The sequence below is a fragment of the Sprattus sprattus genome, assembly GCF_963457725.1.
Source record: "Sprattus sprattus genome assembly, chromosome: 6".
Classification (NCBI taxonomy): domain Eukaryota; kingdom Metazoa; phylum Chordata; class Actinopteri; order Clupeiformes; family Clupeidae; genus Sprattus; species Sprattus sprattus.
In genome coordinates, this window is record NC_137925.1 from 16945283 (window position 1) to 16969797 (window position 24515).

At 42.9% G+C, this 24515-nt stretch overlaps 4 protein-coding genes across 5 annotated transcripts; all 4 read left to right on the plus strand.

Annotated features, from left to right (window-relative positions):
• Positions 1–9: 9 nt before the first annotated feature.
• Positions 10–2334, plus strand: LOC308367031 (protocadherin alpha-C2-like; the record flags this gene model as incomplete). The annotated part of the gene is made up of 1 exon (XM_080840853.1): positions 10–2334. The coding sequence occupies one exon, from the start codon at positions 10–12 to the stop codon at positions 2332–2334; it is 2325 nt and encodes a 774-aa protein (XP_080696979.1).
• Positions 2335–5175: 2841 nt separating this feature from the next.
• Positions 5176–11583, plus strand: LOC308367032 (protocadherin beta-16-like; the record flags this gene model as incomplete). The annotated part of the gene is made up of 3 exons (XM_080840854.1): positions 5176–7590; positions 10040–11116; positions 11488–11583. 3 exons carry the CDS (start codon positions 5176–5178, stop codon positions 11581–11583), a joined length of 3588 nt encoding a protein of 1195 aa, XP_080696980.1.
• A 108-nt stretch (positions 11584–11691) lies between these two features.
• LOC308366932 (protocadherin beta-16-like) lies at positions 11692–14142 on the plus strand (the record flags this gene model as incomplete). Its single annotated transcript, XM_080840732.1, has 1 exon — positions 11692–14142. The coding sequence occupies one exon, from the start codon at positions 11692–11694 to the stop codon at positions 14140–14142; it is 2451 nt and encodes an 816-aa protein (XP_080696858.1).
• Positions 14143–14468: 326 nt separating this feature from the next.
• LOC308366933 (protocadherin alpha-C2-like) lies at positions 14469–24336 on the plus strand. Of its 2 annotated transcripts, XM_080840734.1 has the most exons (3): positions 14469–16941; positions 19428–19464; positions 20913–24336. In XM_080840734.1, exons 1-2 carry the CDS (start codon positions 14527–14529, stop codon positions 19437–19439), a joined length of 2427 nt encoding a protein of 808 aa, XP_080696860.1. In that variant the 5' UTR covers positions 14469–14526; the 3' UTR covers positions 19440–19464; positions 20913–24336. The 2 variants fall into 2 exon arrangements, with proteins under 2 accessions (XP_080696860.1, XP_080696859.1); XM_080840733.1 differs by lacking the exon at positions 19428–19464.
• The last annotated feature ends 179 nt before the right edge of the window (positions 24337–24515 follow it).

Sequence of the window (24515 nt, forward strand, 5' to 3'; positions counted from 1 at the left end):
CCCGAAGAAATGGACATAGGTTCTGTTGTCGCAAATTTAGCGGCCGATTTGAACATTGATGTAAACACACTGAGCAGAAGGAAAATGAGACTGGATAACATAGCCAACAAAAAATATCTCGAAATCAACAAAGAGACAGGAGAACTGTTTATATTCGAGAGAATTGACAGAGAATACCTTTGTACTTCGAAATCGACGTGTGTTTTGAAACTGGACGCAACGATAGACAATCCTATTCGAATATTTAACATTGAAGTGGAAATACTGGACATTAACGATAATGCCCCACATTTCCGTCGAGATACAATTCATCTGGACATATCTGAATCCACACCAGTCGGTGAACGATTCTCTTTGAACAATGCTGTGGATCCTGACGTTGGATCGAATTCAATCAAAACGTATTATCTTAGTGAGAGCGAACATTTCAACATTGAGATACAATCTGGGCGGGATGGATCAAAATTCGCAGATTTGATTTTGAAAAAGTCGTTAGACAGGGAAGAACAGAATGTTCATAACTTAATACTCACCGCTGTGGACGGTGGAGTGCCTGCACGGTCCGGCACAGCCAGCATAGTTGTGCGGGTGTTAGATACGAATGACAACGCCCCCCAGTTTGACAAAGAAAGCTATATGATAAACCTTTCAGAAAACTCCCCAATTGGAAGTCTTGTAATGAAACTAAATGCAACTGATTTAGATGAAGGTTCGAACTCAGAGATCACTTATCTATTCAGTCTTTACACCTCAGAGAAAACCCAACAAACGTTTACTTTAAATTCTGATAACGGCGAGATCAGAGTAAGGGATATGGTTAATTACGAAGATTTTAAAATCTATGACATGGAGATAATAGCAAGGGACAAAGGCACTAATTCTTTATCAGGACAATGCAAATTAACCATATTGATTACTGATATGAACGACAACCACCCAGAAATTTCAGTCAAGTCATTCCAGAGTACACTTAAGGAAAATGTTGAAGTAAATACCATCATTGCTGTTGTAAGTGTCAGCGATAAGGATTCTGGAAATAACGGGGTTGTTGACATTAGAATTATTGATAATTTGCCCTTTGCATTACGAGAAACATCAGATAATTTCTATGAATTAGTTGTATCAAAGCCATTAGATCGAGAAAAGGTACCAGAATATGATATTACGTTTACCGTCACAGACAGGGGTACACCACAGTTATCAGACAACGAGACCATAACTGTAGAACTGCTAGACGTTAATGACAACGTTCCTCGGTTCAATCAGACGTTTTACACAATACCAGTGATGGAGAATAACGCACCAGGCGCACTATTAGCTTCCCTTACGGCTTTAGATCCAGATCTGCACGAAAACCAATACCTGGTTTATTTCATAATAGAAAAGGATATAGCGAACACCTCAATGTCCATGCTGTTCTCCATTAATCCAGAGAATGGCAACCTTTACGCACTGAAGACGTTTGATTATGAAATAGAGAAAGAGTTTCTGTTCCACATTGAGGCTAGGGACTCAGGCGTTCCTCCACTTAGCAGCAACGTCACCGTTCATATCATCATAATGGACCAAAATGACAACACTCCAGTGATTGTGTCTCCATGGCGCGCGCACGGCACAGTGGTTGAGGAAAAGATCCCCAGAAACACTGACAAAGGATCTCTAGTGGCCAAAGTGATTGCTATTGACACGGACTCTGTGCACAATTCCCGTATATCATATCAGTTCCTAGTGAACACTGATACCACCTTATTTAGTCTGGACCAATACAACGGTGAGATCAGAACAATGAGAATGTTCAGCTACAGAGATGCGCGTTATCAGCGCTTGATTGTCATAGCGAAAGACAATGGAGAGCCCGCATTATCGGCCACTGTGACCATCAAACTCTCCACGGTGGAGACTGCTTTGAAATCCTACTCTGACGTGACTGAAGTTCATCTGGAATATGATATCTTTTCGGACTTCTATAATCTTTATCTGGTGATCGGACTGGGTTCAGTGTCATTTCTGTTACTGATCACCATTTTGGTAACCATCGTGCTGAAGTGCCAGAAACCGAATCCCAGTAAAGCAGCTCCTCCCAGTAGGAACAGTGTGATCAGTTCAGAGAGGAACTCTACCTTTGCGGATTCTACTCTGGTCTCAAACGATGCCTACTGGTACAGCATGTTCCTTGAACAGACGAGGAAAGGGAAGCTGGTAGTAAGACAGCCGGCACCAAAGGGGGCGAGGTACGTCGTATCCAGCTTACCAAGAGGCACTGGGCTCACCGATACAAGCGATTCGGCTGCTTCAACTCTTCAGGTAAGAGAAAGTTTAGACATTGAATATTAACCTGACACAATGACTTCTGTACAGAAAGACCAATATCATGGTCTGTTGGTGAACCAAGCTCTTTCATACACACTGGAACTCGCCCTGCTTAGTGTGGCACATCGTTTGAATTTTTTGTAATCACTCGATTTTGCGATTTTATAAACAACTTTCATTTGGATCTCTTCGTGTGTGCCAGATAGCATGCCTAACTTTAAAGCACATTTCTGATTTAAGGAGCCTTTCCATGTGAATCGTTTATAGTTGTATTCTATATAGATAACGTGGTTTTGACTGAGTTCAATAATTACATGGCAAGTGCAAAATCAGTGTCTATGCGCTCAGAGTCGCTGTTCACCAGGAAAAGGTGCTGAAGTCACGCGTCAGAGCTGCCATGACAGTGCGTCATGAGATGCATTTCGGAAACACAAAGCCCAGAGATCAGAAGTATATTTAGGTCTGTTGGTGGGATTTACTATTTGAAGACAATTGTCTATCTTCACAAACGTGCTGTATTGTTTTTTTTTTGCGTTAGTCTATTTCGCTGCGCTCGGAGATGAAACAAATGGATATTCATTTTACTTACAAATCTTGGCTATACGCAATTTCAGTGCGTCATGCAGTCACAGGCAGGTTGTGCTAATTTCATGCGTAATATCCCAGTTAACCTGTATCTAGTGATAGGAATGGCATCGGTCGGTGTCAAACACATAAGAGGCATCACACCAGCTTCCTTTGATCAACACCAATTTGCCTACAAAGCGAACAGATCTACAGAGGATGCAGTAGCCCTGCTGCTTAACACTGCACTGGAGCACCTGGAGCTAAAGAACACTTACATCCGTATTCTCTTTATAGATTACAGTTCTGCATTCAATACAATCCTTCCAGGCAAACTCATCTCCAAACTTCAGGACTTAAACCTCAATGCTGCACTGTGTAACTGGGTATTGGACTTCCTGACCAAACGCACACAGAGTGTACAACTGGGGAAGCATCACTCTTCAAATCTGACCATCAGCACTGGCGCCCCACAAGGTTGCGTGCTCAGCCCACTTTTATACACCCTCTACACCCATGACTGTGCTCCCTCCTGCCCATCCAACTACATCTTCAAATTTGCAGATGATACAACAGTGCTTGGCCTCATCTCCAACAACGATGAGGCTGCCTACAGGCAAGAAGTGGGAAACCTGGCAGTCTGGTGTTCTGAGCACAACCTCAGTCTCAACATTAAGAAAACTAAAGAGATGATCATTGACTTCCGGAAGTCTTCCCAGCATAATCACCATCTCCCACTCTACATCAACGGTGAAGAGGTTGAGCGTGTCACCTCTCTAAAGTTTCTGGGTCTGACACTGACGGAGGAGTTGTCCTGGGTCAAAAACACAGCTTCCGTTTTAGGGAAGGCCCAGCAACGCCTCTTTTACCTCCGGAAGTTGAGGAAAGAACACCTTCCTCAGAGGCTGCTGTACAATTTCTACCGCTGCGCTATAGAGAGTGTGCTTACATACTGCCTGAATGTATGGTCCTACAGCTGTACAAAGGCGGAGCAGACAGCCATCCAGAGGCTGATTAAAACAGCGGGAAGGATCATTGGAGTAGAGCTGCCCGACATCTTGTCCATCTCCTCCTCCCGTTGCCTGCAGCGCTCTAAACGCATCCTCACAGACCCTTCTCATCCTGCCCATCATCTGTTCCTGTTACTCCCATCAGGGAAAAGGTTCAGATCAAAAAAGGCACGCACCTCTAGGATGGCAAAGAGCTTCTATCCCTGTGCAATAAGGCTCCTCAACAGCTTACCCACCCCACCCCCCCACCCCCCTTCATCTCCCCCCGGCCCAGCCCACCCCGCCCCCCTTGGACTGTGCACTCTAACACTTGATGCACCTTAATATGGAAATATGGAGATATGGAAATATATTGCATTTATTATTATTATTTTATGTATGATATTTATGAATCTATTTATTAATTGTTATTTATTATTATTTAGCTGTGTAAGAAGTCTGGTTGCCTCTACTGTCTCGTTGTCTTTGTGGCAATGACAAATAAAGTACTTTGAACTTTGAACTTGAACTTTGATTCTTCCTACTGATCGCCATACTGGTTACCATCGTGCTGAAGTGTCAGAAACCTTAACCAGGTAAATCCGCGCTTCACTCCAGGGACAGTGTGATCAGTCAGAGGAACTCCACCATCGCTAAATCGACCTTGGTATCCAATGATGCCTACTGGTACAGTTTGTTTCTTGCTTAAACCCGGAAAGGAAACAAAAGACATCCCATTTTGCAATCCATGTACCGTAATACCTTGACACTTGGTGCTACTTGGACATGTTGATAACTCAACGCATTGAGTAAAGGTTCAGATGTCAGCACTTCCATTTTATGTTGGTACGTAAAATCAGTGCGTACAATATTTGGATTGACGTGCGTCTGGTAGTAATGAATCTGAAAGCAATAGGCATACATAGGCTGCATGGCTTTTACATGAAGAATATACAAATATTAGGGCCCGTGCTTCTGTTAATATCTATTGTACTTAAGTATATAAAATCCGTCTCAACACATCATTGACAGACAGTGATGGTATTTAGAAATATGACTATTTAAACTGTACCGATTGCGTCGGTACGCAAAGGGTCGCTGTTCATTCGGAAAATGTATCTGGGCGTTCTTTTTGTGACGCCATGATAACCCGTCAGAGAGGGAGACATTTTTATTTCATTGTTACGCTTCAGTGTGAAACCACACATGGTGAAATTACAAATGGAAAACATCGTCTGCAGAAGCACAGTCGTGTATTTAATGTAATCTGGATCTTGCGATTTGATGTAACTGGAAACTTTACCGCAGAACAATGGAGAATCTTAAAAAAACGCATCAGCGAAAGAGGTATGTTGAGGCTTTCTTCATTTTCTCCTCCCTGCTGCAGTCGGCATTCTGCGTTACTCATTATTCTATTCCCGAGGAAATGGAGATAGGCTCTGTTGTCGCAAATTTAGCTGCTGAATTGAACCTTGACGTAAATACACTGAGCAGAAGGAAGATGCGACTGGATAACATCGCAAACAAAAAGTACCTCGACATCAACAAAGAGACTGGGGAATTGTTCATATTTGAGAGAATTGATAGAGAATACCTTTGCAGTTCAAAATCAGCAACAACATGTGTGTTGAAGCTGGATGCAACCATTGAAAATCCTATTCGAATATTTAACATTGAAGTAGAAATACTAGACATTAACGACAATGCCCCACATTTCCGTAGAGATACAACTCATTTGGACATATCTGAAGCCACACCAGTCGGTGAGCGATTCTCTTTGAACAATGCCGTGGATCCCGACATTGGGTCGAATTCAATTAAAACGTATTATCTTAGTGAGAGCGAACATTTCAACATTGAAATACAGACCGGGCGAGATGGATCAAAATTCACAGATTTGATATTGAAAAAGTCGTTGGACAGGGAAGAGCAGAATGTTCATACTTTAATACTCACTGCTGTGGACGGTGGGGTGCCCGCACGGTCCGGCACAGTCAGCATTGTTGTACGAGTGTTGGATACGAATGACAACGCCCCCCAGTTTGACGAAGAAAGCTACACTATAAACCTTTCAGAAAACTCCCCAATTGGAAGTCTTGTAATGAAACTAAATGCAAGTGATTTAGATGAAAGCTCGAACTCAGAGATCACTTATCTATTCAGTTTATATACATCAGAGAAAACACAACAAACGTTTACTTTAAATCATGATAACGGCGAGATTAGAGTAAAGGACATGGTTAATTACGAAGACTTTAAAATCTATGACATGGAGATTATAGCAAGGGACAAAGGCACTAATTCTTTATCAGGACAGTGCAAATTAACCATATTGATTACTGATATGAACGACAACCACCCAGAAATTTCAGTCAAGTCATTCCAAAGTACACTTAAGGAAAATGTTGAAGTAAATACCATCATTGCTGTTGTAAGTGTCAGCGATAAGGATTCTGGAAATAACGGTGTTGTTGACATTAGAATTAATGATAATTTGCCTTTTGCATTACGAGAATCATCAGATAATTACTATGAAGTAGTTGTATCAAAGCCATTAGATCGAGAAAAGGTACCAGAATATGATATTACATTTACCGTCACAGACAGGGGTACACCACAGTTATCAGACAACGAGACCATAACTGTAGAACTGCTAGACATTAATGACAACGTTCCTCGGTTCAATCAGACGTTTTACACAATACCAGTGATGGAGAATAACGCACCAGGTGCACTATTAGCTTCCCTTACGGCTTTAGATCCAGATCTGCACGAAAACCAATACCTGGTTTATTTCATAATAGAAAAGGATATAGCGAACACCTCAATGTCCATGCTGTTCTCCATTAATCCAGAGAATGGCAACCTTTACGCACTGAAGACGTTTGATTATGAAATAGAGAAAGAGTTTCTTTTCCACATTGAGGCTAGGGACTCAGGCGTTCCTCCACTTAGCAGCAACGTCACCGTTCATATCATCATAATGGACCAAAATGACAACACTCCAGTGATTGTGTCTCCATGGCGCGCGCACGGCACAGTGGTTGAGGAAAAGATCCCCAGAAACACTGACAAAGGATCTCTAGTGGCCAAAGTGATTGCTATTGACACGGACTCTGTGCACAATTCCCGTATATCATATCAGTTCCTAGTGAACACTGATACCACCTTATTTAGTCTGGACCAATACAACGGTGAGATCAGAACAATGAGAATGTTCAGCTACAGAGATGCGCGTTATCAGCGCTTGATTGTCATAGCGAAAGACAATGGAGAGCCCGCATTATCGGCCACTGTGACCATCAAACTCTCCACGGTGGAGACTGCTTTGAAATCCTACTCTGACGTGACTGAAGTTCATCTGGAATATGATATCTTTTCGGACTTCTATAATCTTTATCTGGTGATCGGACTGGGTTCAGTGTCATTTCTGTTACTGATCACCATTTTGGTAACCATCGTGCTGAAGTGCCAGAAACCGAATCCCAGTAAAGCAGCTCCTCCTTCTAGGAACAGTGTGATCAGTTCAGAGAGGAACTCTACCTTCGCGGATTCTACCCTGGTCTCAAACGATGCCTACTGGTACAGCATGTTCCTTGAACAGACGAGGAAAGGGAAGCTGGTAGTAAGACAGCCGGCGCCAAAGGGGGCGAGGTACGTCGTGTCCAGTTTACCAAGAGGCACTGGGCTCACCGATACAAGCGATTCGGCTGCTTCTACTCTTCAGGTAAGAGAAGGATTAGAAATTGATTACTAACCTGACTCAATGTATTCTTTACAGAAAGACCAAAGTTATGGCCTGCTGATAAACAAGGCTCTTACTGACTCTGCAAGTTAAGTGTTGGTGTTTTAAGACATTTTGATGCCAGACCAATTTTATAACATAATATGTGCTATTTGACATGTTGCACAAAGTGTCGCTGTTCACTTACAAATCTTAGTTATTCGCAATTTCAGAACATCATGCAGTCACTGGCACGCTGTACTAATCTCATGCGTAACATCCAAGCTATTTTGTATCTAGAACTGGCATCGGTATCATTCTTGTTCCTGATCAACATACTGGTTTCCATCGTGCTGAAGTGTCAGAAACCTAAATCCAGTAAATTCTAGGATCAGTGTGTTCAGCGAGAGGAACTCCACCATCGCTGATTCCACCTTGGTATCCAATTATGCCAATGCCTACTGGTACAGTTTGTTGCTTGCTGAACCCGGAAGGGAAAACATTCCATTTTGCAATCGATGTGCTGTAACAACTGGACACTTAGCACTGATTGGACATGTTGATACCTCAACGCATTGAGTTGAGAATCATATGTCTGCACGTCCAGTGTATGTTGATGCGTAAAATCAGTGTGTTCAATATTTGGATTGACGTGCGTCTGGTAGATTGAGAACACCTCAGCAGACAGTAATGAATCGGAAAGCAACGGGCATACACAGGCTGCATGCCATTTACTTAAAGAATACAAAAACGTGGGGCAGTGCTTCTGACCATGTCAATTGTCCTTAAATACATCGAAATCGCTGTCTAAATACATATCATTGACAGACAGTGATGGTATTTAGAAACATTGCACAAATTTAAACTGCACCGATTGTATGGACACGCAGAGGGTCGCTGTTTATTAGGAAAATGCATCTGGGCGTTCTTTTTGTGACGCAAAAATATGTCGTCAGAGTGAGACATTTTTATTTCATTGTTACGCTTCAGTGTGAAACCACATGGTGAAATTATAAATGGAAAACATCGTCTGCAGAAGAACGGTCGTGTATTTAATTTAGTTTGGATCTTGCGATTGAATGTAACGGGAACATTCACCCGCAAAAGCAGAACAATGGAGAATCTTAAAAAAGCGCATCACCGAAAGAGGTATGTTGAGGCTTTCTTCATTTTGTCCTCCCTGCTGCAGTCTGCTTCCTCCGTTACTCATTATTCTATTCCCGAGGAAATGGAGATAGGCTCTGTTGTTGCAAATTTAGCTGCTGATTTGAACCTTGACGTGAGAACATTGAGCAGAAGGAAGATGCGACTGGATAACATCGCAAACAAAAAGTACCTTGAAATCAACAAAGAGACTGGGGAGCTTTTCATTTTAGAGAGACTTGATAGGGAATATCTCTGCAATACCAAATCCGCCTTGGCTTGTGTGTTGAAACTGGATGCAACCATTGAAAACCCCGTTCGTATGTTTAACATTGAACTGGAAATATTGGACATCAATGACAATGCACCCCATTTCCGTAGAGATACTATGCATTTGGACATATCTGAATCCACCCCAGTCGGTGAACGATTCTCTTTGACAAATGCTGTCGACCCTGACATTGGGTCGAATTCGATCAAAACATATCATCTCAGTGAAAGTGATTATTTCAATATTGAAATACAGACAGGGCGAGATGGATCAAAATTCACAGATTTGATTTTGAAAAAAGCTTTGGATCGAGAGGAACAAAATGAGCATAAGTTAATACTCACTGCTGTGGACGGTGGGGTGCCCGCACGGTCTGGTACAGCCAGCATTGTCGTCAGAGTATTGGACACAAATGACAACGCCCCCCAGTTTGACAACGAAAGCTACACTATAAACCTGTCGGAAAACTCGCCGATTGGAAGTCTTGTTGTGAAACTGAATGCAACGGATTTAGATGAAGGCTCAAACGCAGACATCACTTTTCTATTTAGTCTTTACACCTCAGAGAAAACACAACAAACGTTTACTTTAAATTCTGATAACGGCGAAATCAGAGTAAGGGATATGGTTAATTACGAAGACTTTAAAATCTATGACATGGAGATTATAGCAAGGGACAAAGGCACTAATTCTTTATCAGGACAATGCAAATTAACCATATTGATTACTGATATGAATGATAATCATCCAGAAATTTCAGTTAAGTCTTTTCAAAGTGGAATTAAGGAAAATGTTGAAGTAGATACAGTCGTTGCTGTTGTAAGTGTCAGTGACAAAGACTATGGGGAAAACGGTGTTGTTGACATTCAAATTAATAATAATTTGCCCTTCGTATTAAAGGAATCTGCAGATAACTATTATGAATTAGTTGTGTCGACCCCACTTGATAGAGAAAAGGTTCCAGAATATGCTATTACATTTACCGTCACAGACAGGGGTACACCCCAGTTATCAGACAACGAGACCATAACTGTAGAATTGCTAGATGTTAATGACAACGTTCCTCAGTTCAGTCAGACATTTTACACTATACCCGTCATTGAGAATAACGCACCAGGCGCACTTTTAGCTTCCCTTACGGCTTTAGATCCAGATCTGCACGAAAACCAATACCTGGTTTATTTCATAATAGAAAAGGATATAGCGAACACCTCCATGTCCATGCTGTTCTCTATTAATCCAGAAAATGGCAACCTTTACGCACTGAAGACGTTTGATTATGAAATAGAAAAGGAATTTCTTTTCCATATTGAAGCCCGCGATTCAGGTGTCCCACCACTTAGCAGTAACGTAACCGTTCATATAATTATAATGGACCAAAATGATAACAATCCAGTCATCGTGTCTCCATGGCGCGCGCACGGCTCCGTCGTTGATGAAAAGATCCCACGAAACACCGATAAGGGGTCTTTGGTGTCCAAAGTGATTGCCATAGATACAGACTCTGTCCACAACTCTAGGATAACATACCAGTTTCTTCTGAATACGGACACTACCTTGTTCAGTTTGGATCAGTACAACGGCGAGATCAGAACCATGAGAATGTTCAGTTACAGGGACGCGCGTCACCAGCGCTTAGTGGTGATTGCCAAGGACAATGGAGAGCCTGCGCTCTCTGCCACTGTGACCATCAAACTCTCCACGGTGGAGACTGCTTTGAAATCCTACTCTGACATGACTGAAGTTCCACTGGAATATGATATCTTTTCGGACTTCTATAATCTTTATCTGGTGATGGGACTGGGTTCAGTGTCATTCCTTTTATTAATCACCATACTGGTCACCATCGTACTGAAGTGCCAGAAGCCAAAGCCAAGCAAAGCAGCTCCTCCCAGTAGGAACAGTGTGATCAGTTCAGAGAGGAACTCTACCTTTGCGGATTCTACTCTGGTCTCAAACGATGCCTACTGGTACAGTATGTTCCTTGAACAGACGAGGAAAGGGAAGCTGGTAGTAAGACAGCCGGCACCAAAGGGGGCGAGGTACGTCGTATCCAGCTTACCAAGAGGCACTGGGCTCACCGATACAAGCGATTCGGCTGCTTCAACTCTTCAGGTAAGAGAAAGTTTAGACATTGAATATTAACCTGACACAATGACTTCTGTACAGAAAGACCAATATCATGGTCTGTTGGTGAACCAAGCTCTTTCATACACACTGGAACTCGCCCTGCTTAGTGTGGCACATCGTTTGAATTTTTTGTAATCACTCGATTTTGCGATTTTATAAACAACTTTCATTTGGATCTCTTCGTGTGTGCCAGATAGCATGCCTAACTTTAAAGCACATTTCTGATTTAAGGAGCCTTTTCTATGTGAATCGTTTATAGTTGTATTCTATATAGATAACGTGGTTTTGACTGAGTTCAATAATTACATGGCAAGTGCAAAATCAGTGTCTATGCGCTCAGAGTCGCTGTTCACCAGGAAAAGGTGCTGAAGTCACGCGTCAGAGCTGCCATGACAGTGCGTCATGAGATGCATTTCGGAAACACAAAGCCCAGAGATCAGAAGTATATTTAGATCTGTTGGTGGGACTTACTATTTGAAGACAATTGTCTATCTTCACAAACGTGCTGTATTGTTTTTTTGTCGATTTTGTCGCGTTAGTCTATTTCGCTGCGCTCGGAGATGAAAAAAATGGATATTCATATTTCCGTTCTGCATTGGAGGAGGTATGTCTCTGTCTTTCTTTTGCTCCTCTCCTGTATAGACGTAGTGGCAGCAGTTACACACTATTCTATTCCTGAAGAAATGGAGGAAGGATCGGTTGTTGCCAATTTAGCCACTGATTTAGGATTAGACATAAAAACGTTGCGCGAAAGAAAAATGCGTTTAGATATTTTGGCAAACAAAAAGTACCTGGACATAAACAAAGAGACGGGAGAACTATATATTGTAGAAAGAATGGACAAAGAGTATTTATGTCCCAGTAAAACGGCAACGGTGTGCTTCCTGAAACTAGACGCTATTATTGAAAGGCCTGTAAGAATTTTCAATATTGAATTAGAAATAATGGATATCAACGACAACTCACCGCAGTTCCGCAGGGATATAATACATTTGGATATCTCGGAATCTACACCAGTGGGGGAAAGGTTTTCTTTAAATAACGCAGTCGACCTTGATGCTGGAGATAATTCCGTTAAAAATTATTTTATAAGCGAAAGCGAACACTTTAATGTTGAAATTCAAACAGTCAGGGATGGTTCTAAATTCGCCGATCTGATTTTGAAAAAGACCTTAGACAGAGAAGAACAAGCTGTTCATAACTTAATACTCACTGCTGTGGATGGTGGCGTCCCTCAGCGCTCTGGTACAGCAAGTATCATTGTTCGTGTACTAGATACAAATGACAACGCCCCTCAATTTGACAAGGAAAGCTATACAATTAACCTAACTGAAAACACACCTATCGGGAGTCTGGTAGTAAAGTTAAACGCAACAGATCAAGATGAAGGAACTAACTCGGAAATTGAATACTCATTCAGTCTCTACACCTCTGAGAAAACACAAGAAACATTCAGTTTAAACCCAAATACCGGTGAAATTAGAGCTAAAACCATGGTTAATTACGAAGACTTCAGAATATATGATATGGAGATTATAGCAAAAGATAAAGGAACCAGTCAGTTATCAGGTCAGTGTAAGGTACAGATTTTAATTACAGATATGAATGATAATCATCCAGAAATATCCATAAAATCATTCCAAAACCCTGTGAAAGAAAATGTGCTAGTTGGCACTGTTATTGCTGTAGTCAGCGTGAGCGACAAAGACTCTGGGGATAACGGAATTGTAGATATTCACATTTCTGAGAAGTTACCGTTTGCATTGAAAGAGTCTTCAGATAACTACTACGAACTTGTAGTATCAGAAGTACTGGACCGTGAAAAGGTCTCAGAATATGACATAATATTTACTGTGAAAGACAGAGGCTCTCCTCCATTATTTGATAACGAGACGATAACCCTTGAGCTACTTGACGTTAACGACAACGTACCGCTATTTCCAGAGTCATTTTACAAGATAACTGTGATGGAAAACAATGCTCCCGGTGCCTTGCTAAGTTCACTCACGGCTATGGATCCAGACCTCCATGAAAACCAGTACTTGGTTTACTTCATAATAGAAAAGGAAATTGTCAATACATCAATGTCTATGCTGTTCTCCATCAACCCAGAGAATGGCAATCTTTACGCACTAAAAACTTTTGACTATGAGATAGAGAAGGAGTTTCTGTTCCATATTGAAGCCAGGGATTCGGGTATCCCCCCACTGAGCAGCAATGCAACCGTCCATATCATCATAATGGATCAGAATGACAACACTCCCGTTATCGTCTCTCCATGGCGCGCGCACGGTTCCGTAGTTGAGGAAAGGATACCAAGATCTACAGATAAAGGATCTCTAGTGGCTAAAGTTATCGCCATAGACACAGACTCTGTGCACAACTCTCGGATAGCATATCAGTTTCTAGTGAACACTGATGCGACATTGTTTAGTCTGGACCAGTACAACGGAGAGATACGGACTATGAGAATGTTCAGTTACAGAGATGCGCGTCATCAGCGTTTGGTGGTCATCGCCAAAGACAACGGAGAGCCCGCTCTGTCTGCAACGGTAACAATCAGGCTGTCCACAGTAGAGACCGCTCTTAAGTCATATTCTGAAACGACTGAAGTGGCTTTAGAGTATGACATCTTTTCAGACTTAAACCTGTATCTGGTGATAGGACTTGGTTCTGTATCCTTCTTGTTACTGATCACCATACTGGTCACCATCGTGCTGAAGTGTCAAAAGCCGAAACACAGTAAAGCAGCTCCTTCCAGTAGGAACAGTGTGATCAGTTCAGAGAGAAACTCTGCCTTCGCGGATTCTACTCTGGTCTCAAACGATGCCTACTGGTACAGTATGTTCCTTGAACAGACGAGGAAAGGGAAGCTGGTAGTAAGACAGCCGGCGCAACAGGGGGCGCGGTACGTCGTGTCCAGCTTACCAAGAGGCACTGGGCTCACCGATACAAGCGATTCGGCAGCTTCTACTCTTCAGGTAAGAGAACGTTTAGACATTGCATATTAACCTGGCACAGTAGCTTCTTTACCGAAAGACCAACATCGTGGCATGTTGGTGCGTAATCGAACTTTCAAGCGGATAAACAAAGCTCTTATGAAGTCGGCGAGTTCAAAGTGTTAAAGATGTTCTAGGACATTTTCAAATTTTGATGTCGGACCAGTTTTATAAGAAAATATGTGCTGTTTGGCATGTTGCACAATGTGTCGCTGTTCACTTACAAATCTTATACACCATACGCCATTACAGTACGTCATGAAGTCACAGGCACGTTGTGCTCATTTCACGCCCAGTTTGGGTTTGTGCTTTACAGGAGGCATTGGAAGAATGCCGTGTTGTCGTATTTAAACAGAATCCTTTTATTTTTCGTCGACTATACAGAATAATCAAAATATGGAGTCACATATTCGAGGGTTGCAATGGATAAGGTACGTCTCGGTATTTATATGTCTATATGCCAGCCTGAGAAGAACATCTGCCGTTACCCACTACACTATACCAGAGGAAATGGAGGAAAGATCGGTGGTGGCCAACCTGGCTACGGATCTAGGGCTAGACGTTCAGTCTTTAACGAAACGTAAGATGCGGTTAGACGTTATCGCCAATAGGAAATATCTGGATGTGAACAGAGCAACTGGTGACCTCTACATTTTGGAAAGGATTGATAGAGAAATTTTGTGTCCTTCGAAAATGACGACGTCAAACTGTTTTCTTAAACTGGATGCAACCATCGAAAATCCCATACGAATGTTTAATATTGAGTTAGAAATAGTTGACATTAATGACAATGCACCCCAGTTCCGCAGAGATACCATGCATTTAGATATTTCTGAGTCTACTCCTACAGGAGAGAGGTTTTCTCTGAACCATGCTGTCGACCCCGATTTCGGCACGAACTCAATTAAAACGTATCGTTTAAGTGAGAGCGAGCATTTTAACATTGAAATACAGACAGGCAGAGATGGTTCTAAATTTGCCGATTTGATTCTGACAAAACCTTTAGACCGAGAAAAGAAGGCAATCCACAATCTAATACTCACAGCTTTAGACGGTGGGGTCCCCACGCGCTCTGGCACAGCAAGTATCATTGTTCGCGTGTTGGACACAAATGACAATGCACCTCAGTTCGAGAAAGACAACTACACAATAAACTTATCAGAAAACGCACCTATTGGCAGCCTTGTGGCTAAATTAAATGCAACAGATTTAGATGAAGGTTCCAACTCCGATATTGAATACTCTTTCAGTCTGTATACATCAGAAAAGACACAAGAAACATTCGGTTTAAATCCCACTAATGGCGAAATCCGTGTCAAATCCACGATCAATTATGAGGATTTCAAAATATATGACATGGAGATTATAGCAAAGGATAAAGGCGCAAATTCTCTATCCAGCCAATGTAAATTAACAGTCTTAGTGACCGATATGAATGACAATCATCCAGAAATATCAATAAAGTCCTTCCACAGTCCAATTAAAGAAGACGTGGTCGTAGACACTGTTATTGCAGTGGTCAGTGTCAGTGATAAAGACTCTGGAGAAAATGGGATTGTGGACATCCATATTTCTGACACACTACCCTTTTCATTGAAAAAGTCAGCAGATAACTATTACGAGCTTGTCATTTCAAAACCGTTAGATCGGGAAAAAGTACCAGAGTATGCTATTACATTCACAGTTACGGATAGGGGCTCTCCACCATTGTTCGACAATGAAACTATAACGCTGGAGTTGTTAGACGTTAACGACAACGTTCCCCAATTCCCTCAGTCGCTGTACACAATTCCAGTTGTGGAGAACAATGCGCCTGGAGCACTGTTAAGTTCCCCGACAGCCTTTGATCCAGACCTCCACGAAAACCAATACTTAGTATACTTTATCATAGAAAAGGAAATTGCGAACACGTCTATGTCAATGCTCTTTTCCATCAACCCAGAGAATGGTAACCTTTACGCGCTGAAAACGTTTGACTATGAGATAGAAAAGGAGTTCCTCTTCCACATTGAAGCAAGGGATTCCGGTATCCCTCCACTCAGCAGTAACGTTACAGTTCATATTATTATCATGGACCAGAATGACAACACACCAGTTATTGTATCTCCGTGGCGCGCGCACGGGTCCGTGGTTGAGGAAAAGATTCCAAGATCTACAGACAAAGGATCTCTGGTGGCTAAAGTTATCGCAATAGACACAGACTCTGTGCACAATTCACGGATATCATATCAGTTCCTAGTGAACACTGATGCCACCTTATTTAGTCTGGACCAGTACAACGGAGAGATTCGGACTATGAGAATGTTCAGTTACAGAGACGCGCGCCTTCAGCGCTTGATTGTGATTGCCAAGGATAACGGAGAGCCCGCTCTGTCTGCGACAGTTACAATCAAACTTTCAACAGTGGAAACGGCCCTGAAATCGTACTCAGACATAACTGAAGAGCCTTTGGCATATGACATCTTTTTTGACCATAACCTTTATCTCGTTATTGGATTGGGCTTTGTGTCATTTCTGTTACTGATCACCATACTGGTCACCATCGTGCTGAAGTGCCAGAAACCGAATCCCAGTAAAGCAGCTCCTCCTAGTAGGAACAGTGTGATCAGTTCAGAGAGGAACTCTACCTTTGCGGATTCTACACTGGTCTCAAACGATGCCTACTGGTACAGTATGTTCCTTGAACAGACGAGGAAAGGGAAGCTGGTCGTCAGGCAGCCGCCGCCAAAGGGGGCGCGGTATGTTGTGTCCAGTTTACCAAGAGGCACAGGTCTGACGGAGACCAGCGATTCAGCTGCCTCGACACTTCAGGTGAGATAAAATACTATTAGGTCAGTTGCCATCTCCAGAGGTAACTTTCGTCACAGTGCAGTAAGACACATACTTGTTGATTCAATGTTATTCCCATACTGCAAGCAGCACTAGAGCAGAGAAGTACTCATATGGCGTGGATCAAAACCAGAGCCGTTAGTCAGCTACAACTTATTCTGTTGATTCATTAATTTTCCTAAAGAAATTAAGAAGGATTTTCTTTTCTACATTGAACATAGGGATTCAGGCATTTGTCCACACATCACTTCCTGTTGACATCATTATTATCATGGACCAGAACGATAACACTCCAGTCAGTTTCTCCACATGGCCCAGAGGAAAAAATCCAGAGGCAGACGGGTAGATGGGTAGACGCCAACTCATTACGTAACTTATATAAAATAAAATTTCATTCATAACCCAGATGCTCCTTTTATTCAGCCTGTGGGGAAATCAGAACCATGTGGATGTTGAGTACCAGATCCCAGCCAATATAGCTTCACTGTCACTGCCAAAGATACAGGCGAACCTGAACTTTCTGCCACTGGGAGGAACTAAATGAGGGTTAACTTCTTGAGTAACATGGCTGAGGCGCCTTCCAAATAAGGTTTTTCAGACTTGAACCTTTTTCTGGCATTAGGATTGCGTTTAGTGTCACTCCTGTTACTGCTCACTGTGCTGGTGCCCATTCTCAGACACGGTCAGAACCGCTGACCTAGTGCCGCTACTCCTCTCTGCAGGAACAGTGTGATCAGTGAGAGCAACACTATTGTTGCTGACTCCTCACAGGAAACGTGTTAAGAAGAGAACGGGAGGAAAGGATGGCATTATTAAATGACCAGTGGCAAAAGGTGGTTGTTATATTGTTTACAACACAGTTAGATATCTGAATATCTAGGGACTCATGTCTCTCAGTTGTAAGTAGAATCCAACATTTCTTATTGCAAAAGAACAAGGTAATTCAACTTTGTCTGGCAATAGGGAATATAGCCTGCTGTACTAATGCAAACATGATAAGCAGTGTGTGTAATAGATGGCAATATAGCACATGTGTCTCGCTGCTCTGCTCCTCTGGAGCTGGGCCTGGTGCGTTTGCATGAGATGTGTTCATCTGGAGCTGGGCCTGGTGCTTAGGCATGGAGACGTGTTCAGCTGGAGCTGGGCCTGGTGCTTTAGCATGAGACGTATTCAGCTGGAGCTGGGCCTGGTGCTTAGGCATGGAGACGTGTTCATCAGGAGCTGGGCCTGGTGCTTAGGCATGGAGACCTGCTCACAGGTTTCTCCTTGTCAGCTGTGCTCTGTAGCCTCTGGCTTGTCAGTAGGCACCTGATGAAGAACACAGCTGCACCAGACCAGGCTGGCTGTTTGAGGAGTTTGCAGCCCCGGTGGTCGGCTCTGTGACCTACATTTCTGTTTCACTGTTACAAATGCAGACATGAATGCTATGAGTCTGGCTCTCTGTGACTATCCAGGAGGAGACCACATTGTTGGCGCAGAATAACTATATTCTCCTGAAATGCGTCTTTCATTTTTAAGAATGGTTTCAGGAATTATGGAACCTTATGGTTCAGAACATGTGTGCATTGAGAATGAGGTTTTTTTTTTTAGGGGCCTTGGATAGGCCAAATACACTGCTTAACAAGTGGCATGTGTAGAATTCCAAAAGATCAAGGTGTTTCATTGCATAGATTTGTAAAGATGTGCACATATTTATTTTTCTCCTGCCATTTTGCTTCACAAAACATAGCGGCACATGATTCTTAGATATTATATAAATTATGAATACTTTTCAGGCCTACAATACATATGGAAGAATACATTTGCTTAGTGTGTCAGTTGAAAACTATGACTTACCAAGAATTTCTTCCTGATCAAGGTTGCAAAAGCAGGACTGGTAAGTACATAGCAAAAATAAGTCTTCTCTCTCTCTCTCTCTCTCTCCAAACTGAATGTGTGTGTGTGTGTGTGTGTGTGTGTGTGTGTGTGTGTGTGTGTGTGTACATGTAAGAAGGAGGGAGAGAGAGAGAGAGAGAGGCTGGAAATAATCCACATGTAAAGAAGATGAGCGACTACAGTCAGAAATGCAGGGTGTTTTTTCTTCTAACATTTTTCCTCCACTTCAGGCTGTCCGGCGTATATCTGACCTGTGCTCATGTCCTCATCAACTCCATACGTTCACTGATAAAATGGCATTATCATGAACTGGAATATCCTGCTTACATGTACTGTTTTAAATGAATTAACTCATTCTGTCATAAATGACTCAGCTGTATATAGTGACCTGAAATGTGCTGTAAGAGCTTATTCCAGCTCCCATAGTATATCATGATACTGATAATCATCACAGTTTTAATAATCTTTGGATAATTTTAGACAGACATGACAACATGCCTCAAAGCCACATAAGAGGTAGGCTTCCTTTTTGTGCTGTTCATAATGATCTGCTCATTAAAATGCTTGTTTCTTCTTTTGTTTCTGCTCTAAAGTACTCAAAATGAGAGAGATCCCTTCCCACAGCTGGAGGTATGCAGCCCTTCTTGGCCCTTAGGAGGTCCTGAATGATGGTCACCTTTGATGTTTCCAGAAACAAGTGTTTGTTTTTTTCCCTAGATGTCTGTTGTTTTTTTGTTTTTGTTAGTAGAGTTCTTTTTGTCGTGTTACCCTAACCTAAATGGAGGAGCAGCTGTGGACATATATTATGTAGTAACCCCCCCCCCCCCCCCCAACCACTCAACCCCAAAAGCTCCTTTTGGCCGGACTAACAGCTGATTGGCTCGTCTCACCCCAAGGCTTTTTGATGATGGATGATCATTATGACATCACATAACAACATCTCACTATATATCATCATAACCGGTTAAACAGCCCACATGCATGTTGCAACCGATATCATTGTCTTTCAAGCAGTGGGTACGTCATCTCTGCCAAGACAGTCTTTGCTATGTGATCTTTCACCACATGGCTGTGTAGTAATGGCCAGTAATATGCTGATAATCTATGATCATCTATTTGGCAGAGGCAGAAGTGGTAGTCCATATTGAGGCAGGGAGTATGGTATGCCCCCTCACATCCACTCCTTCTTGGGCACATCCCTGTCACGCCTGACATGCCAGACTGCAGCCAGTCCCTTCCCAAATCTGCACATACCACTATAGCGGCAGAGTTAGGAAAACACACACACACACACACAAAATTCATATCTATTCCTTTAATTCGAAACCCTAAGGCCTTCCACACGGTTCTGTGCATGAGTTTACGGATGTTTGTCTGTATATTGTACAACAGAGGTTCTTAATGCTGTGCTTGGAACCCCCCCTATACTGCATGTCTTCCATCTGTCCCTGCTCTGTACACCTGAATGAAGTCATCAGTGGTACTCTTGATTAGCTGAACAAGTACACAGACTTCAATCAGGTGTGCTTGGAGCAGACTCAGATAGAGAGTGTGCAATGCACGGGACCCCCAGGGTCAGGACTAAGAACCCCTGTTTGACACACCATTCGGTAGATCTGAGCAAATCAATGTACGTGACGTATGTATTTTGGGTGGTTGGATCGTTTGTGTGTGAGTTGGATAGTTTGTTTGGTGAGCAAAATGGTTGTTACTATGTTCCTAAACGGACCCTGGTGAATTTCTACTTGTGACCTGAACTCGGTGGTCATGAGGGTTGAACTCATAAGTTAAAGTAACCCCACAGTCTTCCATCAACCTCACCCCCACCCCCATACAGTCGACTCGCATGGAACGCATCAGTAAACTCCCCCTCACCTCTCACCATCCCACGCCCTTGTCTATCACCGTGCCTGTAGCCCCCATGTTTGATTGACAGGCCTGTAGCCCCCATGTTTGATTGACAGGCCTCGGCTGCATGAGATGTGTTGTCAGATCCCGGCCCAGGTGCTGGGATCTCAGTGCGGTGTGAACCACCTGATTTGGGTCTGAAGTGTGTTCTCTCTCTCTCTCGTTGGCAGGACTCCACCACCACCAGCAGCAGCTCCTCGTGAGGCCCCTCCTGGCTACGCTGGTGCCGGAGTGACGTCAGGAGGACCCCACCACCACCACCCACCCATCTCTCAACCCCCCTGTACAGCCCTGCCTGCCCACGATGAGCTGAAAAAACCACGAGGCTCCTGGGGCCACCTGCCCTTCTCACCCCCACTCATCCTCCCACACACCTGCACAAGCCACGACAGGCCCTCCCCGGCCTTCACCCTGGACCATGGCTGACCAGCCCTGGCCCTCTCTGCTCCGTCACACACAGCCACCGTCGTCATCAAAGCCTCTTCATCCTGCCTGTCAGCCCACATGACTCTGCATGGCCACGACCTTCACGCTTCTGGCTCCTTCATGTTAACCATACATCCTCACTGGAGTGAGGACAACTGGGAAAATGCTACGAATGTGGACTGGATCTGATGGAGGACAGAACGGAAAACCACGGAACCCAACATGGCAGAGAGGAGTAAGGGATTGTTCTGTTGCGAACGTGAACTGATGGCATGGAAAAGAAATGGTGTGTGTTCAAAATGAGAATAAAAAGAAAAGATAAAAAACACTGAAACTCAGAAAACAATATGTACAGAAAAGGGTATCTTCAGACTATGTAATATCACTGTTTTCAGCTAATTCAGTAGGGATGTGTTCCTGCAAAATGCCTGCAAATATCAGACCACCTTGCCCTTCTTATATATAAAGGTTGTATTGCCGCTGAACACCTTACACATTTTGTTCATAGTACCCAATGTAATCATAATCTGATACCAGTATTTTATCAAAACAACAGCAATTACTTCAGCTCAAAATCAGGACACACAGATTTGCATGATTTCTTCTGCACTGGACACAACTGACGACAAAAGAAAGACACCGTCAGTCCCTCACTATTCCTTCCCCGCGCCTGTGTGGTGCACACAATCAAAGGCACACAAAGCGCCTTGCTGGTCCTGTTTTTAAATATTCATAAACTACTCACCACTGAGTGAGGAGTCAGATTGATTAGCGAAACTGAAGGCCGACTGTTCTGTCTCTACTTACAGACAGCCTCTTAGCCAGCAACAGAAACATCAGTGCGGTTCAGTCAGGCCAATTTACAGGGCGCTGAGGAGACAACCTAGGGCAGGGATTTGCCAATGAACCAATGCCAGACAACTCTTCTTGTTTCAGCTTTTAATTTGGTTGCATTTCAAGCTGGATGTGGACCCTGGCCACCCTTTAAACCATTCTAATCTTCATGACATGCTCACACAGTGATTGGTCTGGGGGGTTTCCTTGGCTTTAATGCCAAACCAATCACGATTAACATGGTTTGTTTAAATTTGTTTGTTTGTTTAAATGTTTTCTTTTTCTTTCTCCTCTTTTTCGGTATGGCTGTTAAAACAGTTATCTGATTGTTGGGAATGTGATTTTAATGTGCTTTGATTCTATGGTAATGCTTTATTATCATTACAACAAAAGATGGTAGTGTGCAATGTACTACACCAGTCCAGTTTCCTCATGTATTTTTTGTAGATTTCTTTATTTTATACCAAAAAATATGGCAGTTGGTATGAAAATACCAGATATTTTCTAATGTTGATCTTAACTGCAACTGCTGCTTTACTTTCTTGTGCAAGCTTCTGAAAGTGCTTTGTGTATGGTATTATACTAGTGGTGCAATATATAGGTGTCTTCTTTTGATCTACAGTATTATACTGTGTTGTATTATGCTGTCCCTTCAACAGTCATGGTTATTGCTTATGCATTTGATAGATTTCCTGGTAAGAGAAGCAGAGGGTCTGGAAGCTGCCTCAGGCCAGTAAGGTCAGCAGGTCTAACTGAGGTCACGGCATTAGAAAAGGCCATTCTTGGCAAAGGGTCATGTTCTCATGTGTAGACATTTGTGCCTGTCACAGATGCCAGTCTGTGAGTGTGTGAGATGGTGGGTGTATTACAAAGACTCTGTGTTTAACAGCTATTTTTCTCCGATTTCCTGTTAGGCAACTGGGGGAAAGCGAGTGAAGGAGAGAGAGACGGATAGAGGGGAGAAAACGAAAAACAGCTGTGTTTCAGCTGTGTACAGCCTAGACAAACAGCAGAAGGCTGGGGTAGGAAGTTCTTGGAACACTCTGTCCTGATTTCGACACAAGTAGTCAACAATCAGTAATAGCCATTCCAGCCAGCTTTCACTTCAGAAGGCACACTGAGTTCTCATGAAAGGCGTGCTAACTCTTAGCTGGTGCTGATGGTACCACTGCTAAAAGTGGGTCACACACACACTGCTCATGAAAGCCACAGTTATTAATTAAACCTGACGCTATTTTCCCTGATAGTGGAAATGGAGCACCCATTTATGCATTCCAGATTGAGTGAGTTTGCTCTATCCTCTCTCTCGAACCTGAAGTGACCCGGCCTGTGTCCCTGCAGCGGGTGTGGGGACTGGTGGAGCGGGAGCTGAGTAAGTGCATTACTGCACTGCTGGTGATCAGATGGCCTCACAACCTTTTCAACACAAACACTGAGTTTTGTGCAGGAGCGGGGGGAGGGTGTCTCAGGCACTAATTCAGTCCCAGCCTAAGCACAGAACATATGGGGCCTGAGATCGCTTCCAAGACCCTCACTGCTTCAGCTGTTAGTTTTGTGTAAAGTGATGTCTGTCTTCTAGCTACATACATGAGGGGTGTAGGGGATAAAAAGCAACAAGCTGTGGACTATGATCCACAGTTCCATCACTTCGTTTTTGCTCTACAATAGAAATATAGAACATTTGATGTCAAGTGTGACACAGTCCCTTCCAGGGGGCTGGTATGTTAATGCATTTTCTTGCTACAGACATGTCTGAAAATTGTATTTGAAAGCACTATGAACTGAGACATATTTGGGTGATTTTGGTTGCAAACAAAGACTTGTCCAAATGTCAGTTTTATATGGTAAGGGTAACCATGGCAGAGACAGCAATGAGGTGTTTCATTAAGAAAAGGGAGCCTTGTTCTGATGTAACTGCTGATCATTTTGTATTCAGTGACTGTTTCACAGGTAAAATTGGAATGATCAATGTTATGATCAATGCTGTTCAAAAAACGTATGCTCTTATGTTTGGATAGTAGCGAGCTGTAGTATGTCTATGCCTGCCTTCACATGTGTGTGTCTGACAGTCCTCGAGTGTGAGAGACAGTGAGTGTGTGTGTGTGTGTGCGTGTTTGCGTGTGTGTGTGCGTGTGTGTGTGTGTGTGTGTGTAGGATGCACAAGCATGTAAGTGTGTGGCGTGGTGCTTGTTTGGATGGATAGGGATGAGGTCATCCTAAAGATGGTGTCATGATGATAAGGGATGGGACTGACTTGGAGATGGTGTCTCATTTCTATATGAACAATCTTTTTTTTAAATGACAATTATACTGTATGTAGCTACTATTAGTAATAACCAGATACTGTTTACATTATACATGTTAAACTGTAAATATAACTGTGTGAATAAAGCTTTAAAATGAGATCTGGCTTTGACTTCTAGCGTGCTAGAATGGTATGCAGGATTCTGCGACTACTCTCCTTCTGACCCAGATTTCTGCCTCCCACACACAGAGAAAGAGAGACTGCAGCT

Excerpts from the sequence above, each read along its gene's own strand:
- LOC308366933 (XM_080840733.1), top strand. The coding sequence starts at position 14,527 with ATGGAGTCACATATTCGAGGGTTGCAATGGATAAGGTACGTCTCGGTA. Across the intron at positions 16,942-20,912 it reads CAGCTGCCTCGACACTTCAG|GACTCCACCACCACCAGCAG; the intron begins GTGAGATAAAAT and ends TCTCGTTGGCAG.